The following is a 15,751-nucleotide window of genomic DNA, read 5'->3' as shown; positions in this document are numbered from 1 at the left end:
TGCCTTTGAAGTCATTGGTTCTTAGAATTTCCTGGTATGAAACAACCATGTAACAATTTAATATCTTTAGGTTACAGGCATACTGAATTGTGAATTTGTATGATTGAAAGGTGATACACTCACAGACTTGAAAAAGAAAAAAGCAGGAAATACAATCAAGAATTGGGTCAGAGGTGTAAAAATATGTCTTTGATGCAGCAGTAAATAATGAATGCTATGAGTGTTTTTGTCTTGAAAATGTAGTTCAGTTGACATTATGGAAGTCATTTGTAGTTATATAGAAATGTTTGTTCATAATTCCTGTATTTTTAGCCCATGTGTATGTAACTGGACTCTGACTTGAAAGGCTTAGTAATCTCAAGTATTTTTGAAATCAAAAGAAAAAAATTCAGAATATGGTCAGTGATTTGAAGTGGACATTATGGTCAGTAATTTATGGCGGCATTAAGGGTGTGTAATAAGTAAATAAGAATTTCAGTAATTTGATTTTAAAGGATTAAATGTACAGGCAGGAAATTGGAAATGTAATGCTTATTTCAAAAATAAACATAGACTGTTATAAGTAAAAATATTGTGTATAGGTCATTTACCCGTAAAACATTTGTTGTAAAACTTAAAAATAACAATGATATTTACTTAACAAGAAGGTGAAGCTTAAAGTTACAACAAACAAGGCAAAAGTGATATATTCGTTGGTAAATACAAACACTGGACTATTTACTTAGGGTCTGCGGAGGGTCTAATTCAGTTCAGTACCATTTGAATGGTGTCTGTGCTTACTACTGTATAATTCAATTTTACACAGTTGTCTTTTGACATGGTGTCTGTGGAGGGTCTGATATTTATAAAGAATACAAAATTTGTCATTTCAACTCCGCAGCGCAATTGTATAAAAAGTTTTCAAGTCTTGAAGGGAGTGAATTTGTGGGAATAAAGAATTATGAGAAATATCAACAAACCAATTTTTAACTTGGAGGTAAGAAAAAGGAAGTGAGACAAAATGGGACAGAAAATGTGGGACAAGAGGAACAATGTAATTCAAGGATTCATTTACAATGATAAAATTACAAAAAATCAGTATTGTTTGTTTATTAGGGTTCTAATTTTCCAGTATTTCTAGGTTTATGGGACAAAGTATTTACATTTTTGTCAAAACTGCAAGATCAGGCCTATACAAAAATATGACGTTTCTTCAATCCGCAAAAATTGGTGCGAACAAAAATAAATTAATCCACGTTAGTCTGGAACTGTGAACCGTGATCATGATAAGTAGTGAAAGATTGCAAGTGGATTATGGAATGAAAGTGAATCAGGAAGTAAAATGTCAACAAAAATAAATAAATTCACAAAATTCTGGAACTGTGATCATAAGGAGTGAAAGAGTTAAGAATGGAACTGTGATCATAAGGAGTGAAAGAGTTAAGAATGGAACTTGGATATGAGTGAATCAGGAAGTACATGTCTTTGGAATGACAGCACAGGTGTTTGAAAAGTATGAGAACTTGGGAGAGATCCTCCTTTTCACCCCTTCAACATTGGAGAGTCCATGGAGTTGAAATTATAACAATGTATGGACATGGTTTAGATCGGCCTGAATAACGGTCCAATATTAAACATTCCAATTATGAATAGATAAAAGCGGTCACAAAAGACAGGGTGTCATCATAATGTTTTATGGACGTTACACAATAGATCATATTAACATAATTGTTAAATTAAGAGTGAAATTTCATTCTCTATTAGACAATAAATAAAGATTTGATCGGTTTAATTGACATGTTCTTTATCTGTGGAGACCTACTAACATAGAGATCAAATTTGACATTAAAAGTATTTCATAAATCGTAAAATTAAATCTTTAATGGGAAAACCAGTGTTCTCTGGTTCCTGACTTTTGAATTTGAACTTTATGAATTTTTCAATACTTGCCATACATACCACTCCTTTGGAATTTTTTAGGCCAAAATGATTGAATTCTCGGTTTTGAATCAAAATCAAAAAGGAATAGAAGTGACAGTCCCAACCAGTGTCCACTAGCCAGTGGTGGATCGAGGGGGATGTTCCTGTGGTTGGAACTTGGAACACCACCTTTTTTTTGGTCAATCAATGTGTTTGAACGTGGAAATATAGACGATGAAGATTGAAGTTTTTAATGACCTTGACTGGCTATACAGCCCTTGCACGGTCGATAAATTAAATACTAGAAGTCTATTGGTATGGCAGGGTTGGGAAATATAGCCAGACCCCCCCTTATCCTATGAAGGGGAAACACACCCTTTCTTAAATGTCTCTAATCGCCCCTGACTATCATCTGCTTTATCATCTAATGCAGAACGTAAGATTTGCCATTGTTCTTTAATTAAAGAGTATATTGAACTCAGTATATCTTTTGCTTGTTTTATTTGTTTTTGGGTTGCTGTTCCCTTCAAAAGTTGACCCCACATCTCATTTTATTTCTATCGATATGTTGAACATATTTCTTTTTTTGCCATGACAAGATTAGGGAGAGAGCCTTCAAATTTTTCTTTAGCCTTAGATATATACCTAAGTTTGCATTGCCTAAGTTACAGATCCATAAATTCTCATAACAATGTAAGATGATTTTAATTTGTAGCTTCCGTCAGCAAAAAATTATTAAACTCCTCTGCTGTTGCATGTCATTAGCAACAGAATTAGAAAATACTTCTAGTATTTAAAATTTGATTGCAAATTTGGGAATAACACCGAATTAGTACAAGAATTCATTAGGGAAACTCATTTCTATTGCAGACAAATAGTCGCAGATAGATGCTACTGATTGTCAAAATATAGGGCGTAAATATAATAGCTGGTTTTATCTGAGTGTTTATTAATAAAAATGTTTTTCTTTCTCTGAAAAATGAATTGCAGTTAGGTAATTTTACACCATAAGATGAAATGATAATTTTTTTCACATTATAATTATGGCAAACTTCTTCTCTTGCTCATGAATAGATAATAGTGAGTTTTCAGTTTTTCAGCCGCAAACTTCTCTTTCATATATATGTATGATAGAAATGTTGTTAATATGAATAAAAGAAGATTTAGGGAAGACACCAATGAGACAGCAACCTAACTACACAATAAATCTAATTACAGCTAGGGTTCAACATAGTGGTCTTCAATATTGACAAGTGTTTCTGCTGGTATCAAATTTGTCCATCATAACAAAGTTTCAGTGACATAACTGACTTGAGCAGAGTTTTAGCAGACGGCAATGAATCACAGGCTAATTTATATTTTAATGAAAAAACTACTTGATAATATACTTTTATTTTATTTACATTTTATTGAAAAGCACTTGAGTAATGTACTTTTATTTTTACTGTTTGAAGGAAAGCTTGAGTAAAATATTTTTATTTTTTTTTATGTTTGAAAAGCTTGAGGAATATATTTTTATTTTTTATGTTTGAACAAAACACTTGAGTAATATATTTAATTTTGAAAGTTAAGATGGAGATTATGTTTATTATAAGTACTGAAAGGTAACTGTTCAGAAGGACTTCAGCGGATTATAAAATGGCCGACAGTGCCAACTTTTCAAAAAACTTGGAAGAACTTTACTTGTTGTTACCTATCTGATTAATTTGTTTTGACTTATTCTTTTAACGACACCTACTTGTTGAAGGTCAGGGGTGGGATTATAAGTCGTGAAGTTTAGGGAGGGATTATAAGTCTAATCCCCAATTAATTGCGTGTATATTTTAGTGGCTGTAATACCATTATAAATGCTGTAAAGGAGGAGCATTGGGCTAAGATGATTAAGCATTACCTAAGGTGTTTTGCCAGTAACGATGGGGTTATATGAATGTCAAATTTCTGATACAGAAGTTAATTCTTATATAATCTGCATAGAAATTCCAAATTCTCAGCCACATATTTAATTTTATCCAAACATGTTCATTCATTAATGAGTTGCAATTTAAGTTTTTGATATTTGGAAAATGTTGTCCGAAAAGGTGAGGATTATTTTATGCATTCTTAGTAAGCCAATGTGTTTGCAAGTGGTAAATGTTGTTAAAACTGTATCAACAGGCATTTGAAATTAAATGGTATTTACACCAAATATAAATATGCATGAGGTCATTGAATTTGTTGTAAAAATCAAACTGCTTTTCTGGTTTATTTTCGATAGCATAGACCCTACTACTGGACTGATTTTTCTGAGTGATCGCCTAGGTATTGATAGAAAGAAAGAATAATGAATTGACAGCATCCCAACTGCACAGGTTATTCAACCAATGGTAATTTTAAGAATTAGTCTGTCAGTACAATTTTCGTTTATTTATTTTCAGGTTTTAGATGTAGATAAAATAGGGGAAAAGCTCCAAATCTCAGATAACAAGGCACAAAGCAATGGGCACTGTACTACCTGTGACACAAATCTACAACACTTAAAGCAAGAGGCCCTGGCAATGGTCCAGTGTATACAGCAGGCCCAAAGTGAAGGTCCAAAGTCTGGCATTAGACCTCCAAACACCTATGCAAGGTAAGTGGTATAAATGGTGTGTATTAAGCATGTCAAAAGAGAAGATTAAACCTCCAGAGAAAGCAGAGGTTATAAATGAAGGTCCAAGGTGAAAACCTAAGTTGATACCACATTATTATTATCATGTTTTTAATTGAAAAGATGAAACATCAACAAAAAAGGGCAAAAGTAAGTGAAAGAAAGGAACTATGTCAATGATTCAAGACATAGCAATTCAAAATTCTGCATGCAAAAGAGTTTAGATTCCAAACTTTACATCTTTGAAATCGTTAGAAAATATTTATGGAATAAAACTTCAAACATATGTCTACTTGAATAAAAGAAGATAAAAATTGTCAGAAAATAAATACTGAACTATCAAAGAAAAACAAAAAAGTGATAAAAAAGAAATAATGAAACACCTTTTTGATTACCAGTATATGATTGTTATGATAACAGCAATATGGATGAAATAAGAGGTATTCAGCTTGTTCGAAAAAAGTAATGGCCACTTCATTTAAAGACTCTACCACCTTAAAATCTATATCTGATCTTAATGTGAACATTTGGGTGTGTTTGATTTTGTTTTATCAATAGGCAAAGGAAACTTCTTAATATGTAGGACATAGAGGGCAACTTTTAAAATTTCAAATATAAAATTAATGCTGCCAAATAATCAGGATATATGAACAAGAAAAAAACATAGGAATGTGACATTCATAGTATTTGTCCTGTTCATAGACTGAAGAAAAAAATGTTAGCTTGAGGATGCAAACCCTTCCCCTTCCTCTCTGTTCTTAATTTCCCTGTATACCCTTTTCTAAAAATCAAGTTCTGTATAAGGTGGTAGATGTTTGACCTATGACTAAGACAATACAGACTGGTGTGATACCTAGCTATAGACAGGTGTGAAATCTGAGGATTTACACAGCCTTTAATACTTGTTTCCTTCCCCTTTCATAGTGTTTACCCCTTTACCTATCTACCCTCTTAAAAATCATTTCTGTATAAGGTGGTAAATGTTTGACCTATGACTAAGACAATACAGACAGGTGTGCTCCCTAGCTAGGTGTTAAACCTGAGGATGTTCACAGCTGGTTTTGCGATCACCGTCTTATCTTTTAATTCTGCACCACTGCGTCTAGAGATGATGCACCAGGAGATAATTTGTTTTTAAGTTTTCTGCACTTTGTCTATCGCTAGAAAGAAGATGATTTCTGAAGTGATCTACTGATATTTTGTTTATATTTCATCTTAAAACGAAATTAAATTTATTTATTCATGGCCATATTGCATGTGATTATGTTCATATTCTTTTTAAAGATTCTTTTCTTGTTTAATTTGGCATTCTTGAACGACTTTTTCAATTTTTTTTTTTTTAAACAGGAATGCTTAATTTGTGTTTTCTGAAAAGTATCTTCTTTTCAATGCCTTCAATTGCTTGAATAATCTGTTTATTTATACTGTTTAACTTTGCTTTTCTTAAAGATCAAACAGTTCGGTATTAAAATGGTTCACTCGTTCTTAAGTATAAGCATTTCTATAGGTAAAAGGTATATATTTTGTTAATTTCATATCTACACTTATCGATGAAAAATTAAAAGGTAACAGTTTTGTAATTATCCTATTCAACAATGGTGTTAAATAGCTTTGGACAATTACGCCGTTAGATTAGGTGCCAATTCTTTATAATAACTGCTATTTTATTCCTGGGGTGTTCATTTCCTTATGAAATATTATATGGACATCAAACAAAATTATAACAATGAAAGTAGACGACAGATATTCGGGGTCGCATTGTAGAAACTGTTACGTTATTTTTTGTGAATGAGTTGTGAATAAAAACTTTGACAAAAGATGATCTATATCTCTATCTAGTCACCAAAAAATCACAAGGTTGAGAAATCATCTCATATGTATACATGCTTTTTGACGCTTTTAGTTTGAAACGATTTTTTGTCATTCCGTTGAGATTATTTTTACACTGGATTTTATTTTGACAGTTTTCAATTGTATACAAGCTTTTTGACGCTTTTAGTTTGAAACAAGTTTTTAGTCATTACATTGAGGCTATTTTTGCACTAGATTTTATTTTGACGCTTTTAGCTTGAAACAAGTTTTGTGTCATTCTGTTGAGATTATTTTTGCACTGGATTTTTATTTGTCCTGTAGGATTTTTAATTTTCCGACTTTCACAGGTATGTGCGATGTATATCACCTTTATTTAATTGAAATGTAAGTTAGACATTGACATACCAAAGGCAAATACAAATTAATTGTATGTTAATGAAATAGACCTGTACATAATGACCTGACTTTTCATCTGGAAACCAAGCCAAAAACAGGTACAGTTCATGTCTTCTTCACAGTTTCAATTTTGTGGTTTATTTTTCAGTGAAGCAAAATATTTTATCCATGAAACGTTTCTTGGAATCTGCTGTGATCAGCTTCTAAGAGAGGTTTGGTAATTGATTGCCAAATAATTGAATTAATTTAAGTTAATAGAAAAAAGTGAAAAGAATTTGTTTAATGTGTTGAAAAATGAAAAGAATTTCACAAGATAAGAAAGGAAAAAAAGATTTTTTATCTTTTTTGCTGTAAATTTTTTTTAAATGATTTATATTATGAAAGTGTTAATATTCAAAATCATTTTATGGAAAGAAGAACTGTATACTTCACTTGATTAGACATTTTTCTTAAAAAATATATTTTTTAAATTTAAAGTTTGAAATTAAAAAATAATACTAAAATTTGTAGTAACACTAATAACCGAATGAATCTTTATTGATTTTTATTTTTTCTACATATTTATATGGAAACTCAATCAGAGAGAACTATGAATTGTAATTAAATTGCAACTATGAATTGTAATTAAATTGCAATAATAGTCAGTATCTGGATTGGAAATGCAGAGAAAATGTTTGTGGCATTTAGAAAATTCTGTTGGCACAATATCAGAAAATTTCATGTACAGAAATCTAAATGGACTATTATTTTAATAGCATTTGAAGTAAGCACGATTTTACCTAACCCTAACGCTGAAATTGGGTGTTTTTATTCCCAAACTATAATGTCATGTGGCATGTCTGTAAAAATTTTAGGAAGACAGTTTATGATGCAATTAAAAATTAGTCAAAAACATTCGGATCCTTAAAGCAAATACTTTTATTATCAATCTATCTATTATGTCTTTAGATATATCTATAAAAAGAGAAGTTGCAATAACAATTTATAATTATTTTCTAAGTCAAACTTCAAAAGAGTTATTAAAGTAATATTTATGAGGTTAAATGTCAACATAGCGAATTCCATGCCCAGTAATATATATGACGGATATTCATTTTTATAACACATTTAAATTTCAAAATGCTAATATTTGTTTTAATTAAATGTCTAAGCATTTTCGTCATTGAGTCTTTGAACAGTGTTTTATGTGTCTGTTGCCACATTGAAATTCCTGCGTTTATTAGAATTCAACGACATAAAAGTTCTTCCTTAGCATACTCGTGACGTTTACCTGAATAATGTGTCACGGAGGTGTGATGTTATGTTACTTCTATAAAAGTTATTAAAATTGGTCAGATAGACCTTAGTTCAAACACTCCATGGTGTACTTTTCTATTTTAAGACGTTATATCTTAAAAGGGGAAATTTCTGTTGCTGCCACAATACGTTTAAACCTTACCACAGTGAAGTCAGAAGCCTAGTTTTTGTGACATCTAAAAACTTTGGGAAATTTTCTATCACAGGGTCAAGATCTGAAAGTTTTTTATACTCTATCACCAAAATTTGATTATATATTATATACTTAAAACATCATACAACGATTTTCCATTTTTGAATAGAGTCTAAATTAAATTTCATAAAGCAATTGTTGTTCAAGGCAGTTTAAAGATACAATGTTGCAAATTTTAAATGGTTTTGTAAGATTTTGCAATCAGAGGACATCTTTAATCAAGATTAAATTGATTTTTATCTAAAAGGCTTTAAATAAGAAATTAGTGTTTCATTTGTTTACAAATTTTGTAATTATATTCAATAATTTTATCAAAAAAATCAAAATTCCAGTTTTTAATTGTCCTATTTGGTCATTCATTTTGTAATAAAGTATTATAGTATTAGAACCTCAAGAGTATACACATGAACCTCTCTGATACTAAAAAACTTACTCAAAATTGCAATGGCATGAAATACATCAAGTTAAGGGAGCTACCATTTGATTTTTATGGGGCGGGGGGGGGGGGGGGGGGGGGGGGGGGGGGGGGGGGGGGGGCTAGGATGAAAAATGTTGTCCTGCATTTTTTTTTAGCTGTATTCTCTGTCCTGCCTTTTTATTTTTCACTCTGTTCAGTCCTGCATTTTTTTTTTTAGTTTATCCTGACTTTTTTTTACCTAAATTGTCGTCCTGACTTTTTTTTTTGCAAGTGTCTCATCCTGCCTTTTTTTTTTACTCTAACTCCTGTCCTGCCTATTTTTTTCAAATTTCATCCTAGCCCCCCCATAAAAATCAAATGGTAGCTCCCTAAAATTAGCCTGTCTCTCTGTTTATTATTCTATTGCATTATATGTTTATTTTTACATTGGAAATAATCACAACAAAAACAATACACTACGATTGCACTGATAAAATGCATAAACTTGTAAGAGGGGGGATAACTCTAGATATTATCAATGTATCAACTGCTGAAACAGTAGATTATGAACCTTAAGTCCAAGTCAGATCATGATTACAGGTAAAAACTTTTGCCAGGTGTTTCCTAGACAAGATAGGAATTTGTTATTGCTCAGACATTGTCACATACATGTACAATAAATGTTGATTTATTTCAAGTTGTTCATTATTGCAGGTTTACGAGGTGATATTTTAGTAATTCTATTTGGATTGTACGAATGGATTTCATTTAATATTTTAAATGCATTTGAAATTTCCTTAGATCAACATTTAAAAGCTAGTTGTTAAATGGTTCTCTTTTCCAGGTGTTATTTTATTCAATGCAGAAATATTTTAAACGCGGAAAATTAAATTGTTAATGTTCTTTTGATCTGGTTTAATTTGTTTCGTCTTCATTTAACTGTGCAAAATTTTTAAATGCAATTGCTATGAAATGGAACATTGAAAAAAATCGTTAAAAAGAGATATTTTTTTTTATGTCATTGAAATTTTGAAAACGATATACTTTTGTTATGATGCCTATACTTTGAGTGTTTTGGTACGAAAGGAAATTGAACTTCATTGTTTAAGTAATTAGTCACATTTCATTTACAGCTGTTAATTTTCACAAATTAATGGATTTCAATTCTTTACCATTACAATTCCTGTCAGAGAAATTCTATTTTTACCAATTATCTTCAATTAAACCTTGACATAAGATCATTTATAACATTTATTATACATATATTGATATTGTGTTTTTGTATGAAATATTCAATATTCACTCATTCTATGATCAGCTCTCATTGTTGCTAATATTTTGTCAAATTTCTTTGATCCAAAATCTATAAACTTTTCATACAGAATTTAATTGCATTTAATATCTTTCTTTTTTTTATGGAATTATATCTTTTCATCTATATATGCTATTTATTAAAATATTTTATATAAAAAAAACCACCAAGTTTAAGCTGTTTAACACTTAAAGCTTGACTGAAAAGTCTATATTCTGTGACTATTTTAATTAATATATGTATGATGTTGTCACCAAGGACAAACCAGTGCTTCAGAATTCAAGATTATGGGGAAATTTTAACCTCTTTGAACAAATCCTTGAAAACTTTTACTTGGGATCACTATTAATAGAAAATTGATTCAGAGTTAAAAAAAAAATGATATTAAGTATGAGTTTTTTTTTCTCATTGTTGAAGGCCTTGTAGTTTATAATTGCTTACATCCACTTTAATTGAACTTTGGTGGATAGTTGTCTCATTGGCAATCATACCACATATCCTTATGTTTTATTAAAACCTAGATTAAAGGGCAGGAATTATTATTTAGCCTAGCAGTAAAATAAAATGAAAGGGCAGACATTATTCACTCTGCCTAACAATGAGGCCCTATGTCAAAGTTATACAGTAATCACATAATCACTTAAGTAGGCCAGGAACTCCCTTGACACCATCTGCGAGTATGGTCTTGAGAAAACGGTGATAGTCCGTGGGAAGGGGACGATAAATGGCTGACCCGTGTTAAGCGAGACATATCTCTTGCACGTTAAAAACACCCTTGTAGATTTCGAAAAAGAGTAGGCTAATGCCGCTACAAGGCAGCACTCACACCAGCGAAGTGGAAAGGGATTAATATAAGTTGCAAAACTTGTTTCCCAATCCACTATAAATAAATATGTTTAAACTAAACTAACATGCATTCACCATGGACAACAAATATTTCCTGTACACATTTCGCAGGTTCTGTTGAACAAAATGACCTCACAATTGTTCAGCCTCTTGACAGAGTTGACTTAAAAGATGGGTGGACTTATTGGATCTGGTAGTCCTGTTTGCAGATATTTGAAATTTACAATATGCCGAATAAAATTAAAATTAAAACTTCACACTTTTCTCAAGTACTACTGAACTGAATGACTTCCTAAAACTAGAAGGTGTTGTATGCTAAGCATGACAAAACATGCATTTCCCCCATTAAAAAGTTTAAAAGTTTAGCAGATTGTACTTATGTGAGAACATCATTTGATTGGCCAAAACCAGCATGGTATACATGTTGAGAAGTTAACTTGCAGGATGTTCTGGCTGCATTGAAAATCCTTTGGTGTTGTCTCAATGACATATTTTCAATTTCCATTCTCAATTTTATTCTTGCTTAAAAGTAAACTACAATGATTAAAAGATAATAAAAAAAAATAACTTTCTGCATAAATTTTAGCGAGACTTTTTCTCAAACAATTCCTTTGTTAGGAATGTTAGCTACACACTCTGACAAAAGTTGATTTTATGTTCAAATTAAGAACCTTTTTGAAGTGCAATTCATTTATGTGTTATGCACCTTGTATTCATATCCGATATCTTTCTTTCTTTGCAGGTATACCAGAAGCAAAAGTCAGCCGTTGCCAGCCAATGGTCAACCAATCCATCCAAATCAAGCCTGGAAGACTGTTCAGGTAAGGGGAAGTCCCATTTATTCCATTATCATGTATGTAAATCTAGTCAAAATGAGAATTTATCGTCCTATTTAAGAAAAGAAATTGGTAAAATTTAGATTTATGTGGCTTGTAAATATTGGATAAAATCGGCTGTTGGATTCGTAGACTGTCTGGATGTATACAGAAAACCTATATGCGATGTTTTTATTGAATTTATTCAGTAAATACTCTTACAGTTTTTACCACAGCTAAGAAGTTCTTAAGACGTGATTGATGTAAAAAGCTAAAAAGTTGTTAGGTTGTTTTTGTGAGAAATTTTTATTCAGGCAAGGATCATAGATAGAAATATTCTAAAGGAGACTGGAAATTATGTCATTATTAATGGAAAAAAAGGTTTTATTGGTTAAAATAGTATCTGAGGTTTTGTTTTCCAAGAGCTTGTATGTTCAAACAGTAAAAACAATATATGAGGTTTATATTCAGACAGGAAAACAGCATTTAAAGATGTATGTTCTAAGGGTGAAAACAATGAAGGTTTTATGTTCCTGACAACAAAAACCATATCTGAGCTTATATGTTCCAAGGGGAAAACAAGTATCTGAGGTTTTATGTTCCAAGGGGTAAAACAGTATCAGAGGTTTATGTTCCAAATGGAAAAACAGTATTTGAGGGGTTATGTTTCAAGGGGTAAAACCGTATCTGAGTTTTTGTGTGGCAAATGGAAAAACCGTATCTGATCGAGGTTTTATGTTCCAAGGGGTAAAACCGTATCTGAGGTTTTATGTTCCAAATGGAAAAACAGTATCTGAGGTTTTATGTTCCAAGGGGGAAAACAGTATCTGAGGTTTTATGTTCCAAGGGTAAAACAGTATCTGAGGTTTTATGTTCCAAGGGAAAAAACAGTATCTGAGGTTTTGTGTTCCAAGGGGAAAAACAGTATCTGAGGTTTTATGTTCCTTGGGGAAAAACTTAACTTAGGTTTTATGTTCCAAGGGGGAAAATTGTATCTGAGGTTATATGTTCCAAGTGGAAAAACTATATATGATGTTTTATGTTATGAGGGTGAAAAATTTTGAGGTTTTGTGTTACAAATGGTTAAAAGCAGTATCTAAGGTTGTATGTACCTAATTAAAATCTGATAAAAATCTACAATAAAGGAAAAACATAAGTAAAAGACTTTCATATTATATGTTCTGAGTTGGTGGTGCTTAACATTTTATAGCTCAGAGTATTATTAAATTATCATTTATAACAGAATGAAATGAGAGCAAAATACCACAAGAAATATTTTAATGTTCTTTTTTTATCCTTGACAACCATTATGGCAAATATTAACTTCATATATTTTTTGTCAAATTCACGTCAGAAGATAATTTTGTTTGAAGCATATAATGTGTGACCACTTTTCTCTGTAATATTCTCTTTATGTGAATTACATGTTTTTTGATAAAATTACATGTTATGAGGACCGAAAAACTTCCAAATCAAACACAGAAAAAAATAAATCAATTGAAGTTTTAGACATCAAACGAAAACGTGAACAGTGCAGGATGTCATTACAAACACAGTGTAGAATTAAGACACTATTACCACTCAAAAAAATTCGTAAATTTTATTATAATTGGGTTATATGTAAAATTATTACATAATAACGTTGAGTTAAATCTGACAGTTGGAAAGGCTAACATCTGATGCCTTGAAATTATTGCTTTTCATTTTTGTGAAACTTTATAAATGTTGGAATTAGATTCTTAATTAAATTTTATTAAACAATACAGATATATTGAAATGATTTTGATGAAGCCTTTCAAAAATGCAGAAATAATCTCTTTGTTTAAGTGTAAAATTTCAATAATGATTTTCAAATGCTGTTAATTTTCATACATCGTAGCTTTGATATCTGAAGAATGAAAAGTAGTTTTCTGAAAGCAAATATAGACATCAAACGTTTTGAAAAGGGAGTCCATGTTATGTTATATTCAAATTACAAAAGAATTATTTGAAAAAAAGGGGGGATGGGGCCATGCATGCACTTGTGTTGATCAGATATGAACTTGGAAACTACAATGTATTTGAGGGGATAAGCAAATAAATTACATCTATAATTGTTACCGATTTCCAATGTTATTTTATAGTGAGGGGGTATTGAACAATAGCGTGTGTGTCACTGCAATAAAAGACTTTATATAAAGTATGATTGTCGTTTAATATTGCCACTTGCATGCTTCGCAACTTGTCACAAAGGCTTTCATTAGTTGATCGCGACCAGTGAATTGTTACAGGATCAGTGCACATGCAGGCGTAATTGGTATTTTTAAGGAGGAAATAGTCAGCGTTAATCAGTATTTATAATCTTACTGAAGTATGCTTGAACCAGGTGTCAACTCATGCTTCTTTAAGCATCAACAAAGACGTGTCAACGTTGCTTCAACCTGAAATAATGATGTAAAACACTGGACAATGGTCAAACGACAACTGGACATTGGTCAAACAATGAGATTTGTAATAGCTTAGTGGTCTTTTTCTATTGATTTGAATAGTATTCTTGACTGTTCATTAGAAACAGTAATTTATGTTTTTCCCAATTGAATTTTAGTCTTAAAGACGAAAATGGTATACATTTATTGTTATAAATTTCATCTTGTCAAAATGTTTATAAAATTTATTGAATTTTCTGTCAGATAGACAAAATGAATAATAGGAATAAAGAAAAAATTAGCTAAGCAAATTGGTTTTAGAAATAAAACTTTAAATGGAATTCTTTAAAAGGGCTTTTAAATTTATTTTTTTGTTTCGTACAAAAATTAATGCTTCAGGCTCTAAAGCTTTTATTTTCTGTAAAATTCAAGATTGCAAACAATTAAATTGAATCCGTGAAATGTATAATAATATTATCTAGCCAAATTCATGTATTTTTTATAATTCGGTTCCCGAACAAATTTGATTATTTCTGCTTGACTTAAAAATCATTAAAATTAAACAATGTATTGATAAAGGACAATCTTTGATATTTTAGAAAATTATTGGATCACTTCGGATGTTCTTTCTTATTGCCTTATTTTCAGTCGTGAATTTTATAATAGATTTGTGGAAATCAATTTTCCACTTCGAATGTATCAGTCAGAGTCATGATGATCTGCTCTATGAAGCATATTTTACTACTGTGGAGATTGCACGCGTCCTATAAGATGTAAACTCAGTGATAAAAAATAATATCATGATCAAAAGTTCAAAACAATATTCCTTCAGTAGAAGAGATAAATTTAGTACTTTGAAAAGAAATGGATGCCTGCGGATAAGGATAAGCCTCCTTATGATGAGTCGGGAAGTTTAATAGATAAATCTTAAACGAATAGGTAAAAAGTAGCGACTTGTTTGGACAAATTAATCTAATAAGAGAAGTAAACACTAGTTTGATAAATTAGTCGGAGCCTGGGGACGAAAACTGTCAAATTGTTGAAAATATCACCAGGTGGTTGAAGAAAATGGATTGTTTTCTTTAAGCATGTGTTTGGACAGCAAATTCATTTCTGAAGGCTATGCTTAATTTGCCATGAAAAATTAATGTATTAATTGATCATCTTAGAAAGTGATCTGCCAAGACTTACATTCATTTTATGATCTAATAACACATGTTGCATGGACATTGTAAAAAAAAGTTTATAGTGATTTAATTGAACATTGGATATGAATCATTTATTATTTGGACATAAACTCATAAGGAATGTTGGATAGTTGTAAGAAAAGTTGAATTTTCTGTGCAGTTTGATAATAACTGAATTTTATGGTGTTCACACAATTATATTTGTTCATATACTGATTCATGGGTAGAAAAGTTTTCATTGATAAAAATTTTATGGGACATAGTTTAGACTATCCTACTGTCATTCAATAGGAAGTCGTAAATGGAACAGTCTATATATACCGAGGACTAAAATACAACGGCAATACTAAGGTTACTTGGTGAAATGGGATTCAAAGTTATTGAAACTGACAGATTTTAATTGACAAGTGATATATTTATTTTGCAATATTAGATATGTTCTTTAAAAGTGATTACTTGAAAAGTTTTTGATTTCGTACTTTTAAGTGATCGAACAAATAAAGACATTAATGAATGGATAGTAAATGCTGGAATATTAAGGTAGGCTGTTGTTAGATTTACATATCA

At 30.9% G+C, this 15,751-nt stretch overlaps 1 protein-coding gene across 8 annotated transcripts in view; it reads left to right on the top strand.

Annotated features, from left to right (window-relative positions):
• LOC139516124 (kinesin-like protein KIF26B) overlaps positions 1-15,751 on the top strand; it is a 122,258-nt gene that overhangs the window by 51,469 nt on the left and 55,038 nt on the right. For all 8 annotated transcript variants that reach the window (XM_071305990.1, XM_071305988.1, XM_071305986.1 and 5 more), the window contains 2 exons: positions 4,314-4,507; positions 11,520-11,598. In XM_071305990.1, the coding sequence (XP_071162091.1) occupies positions 4,314-4,507; positions 11,520-11,598 (273 nt within the window). The remainder of the gene's footprint in view (positions 1-4,313; positions 4,508-11,519; positions 11,599-15,751) is intronic.

Source organism: Mytilus edulis, chromosome 3 (genome assembly GCF_963676685.1).
Source record: "Mytilus edulis chromosome 3, xbMytEdul2.2, whole genome shotgun sequence".
NCBI lineage: Eukaryota > Metazoa > Mollusca > Bivalvia > Mytilida > Mytilidae > Mytilus > Mytilus edulis.
This window is presented reverse-complemented; position numbering and strand designations above follow the sequence as displayed.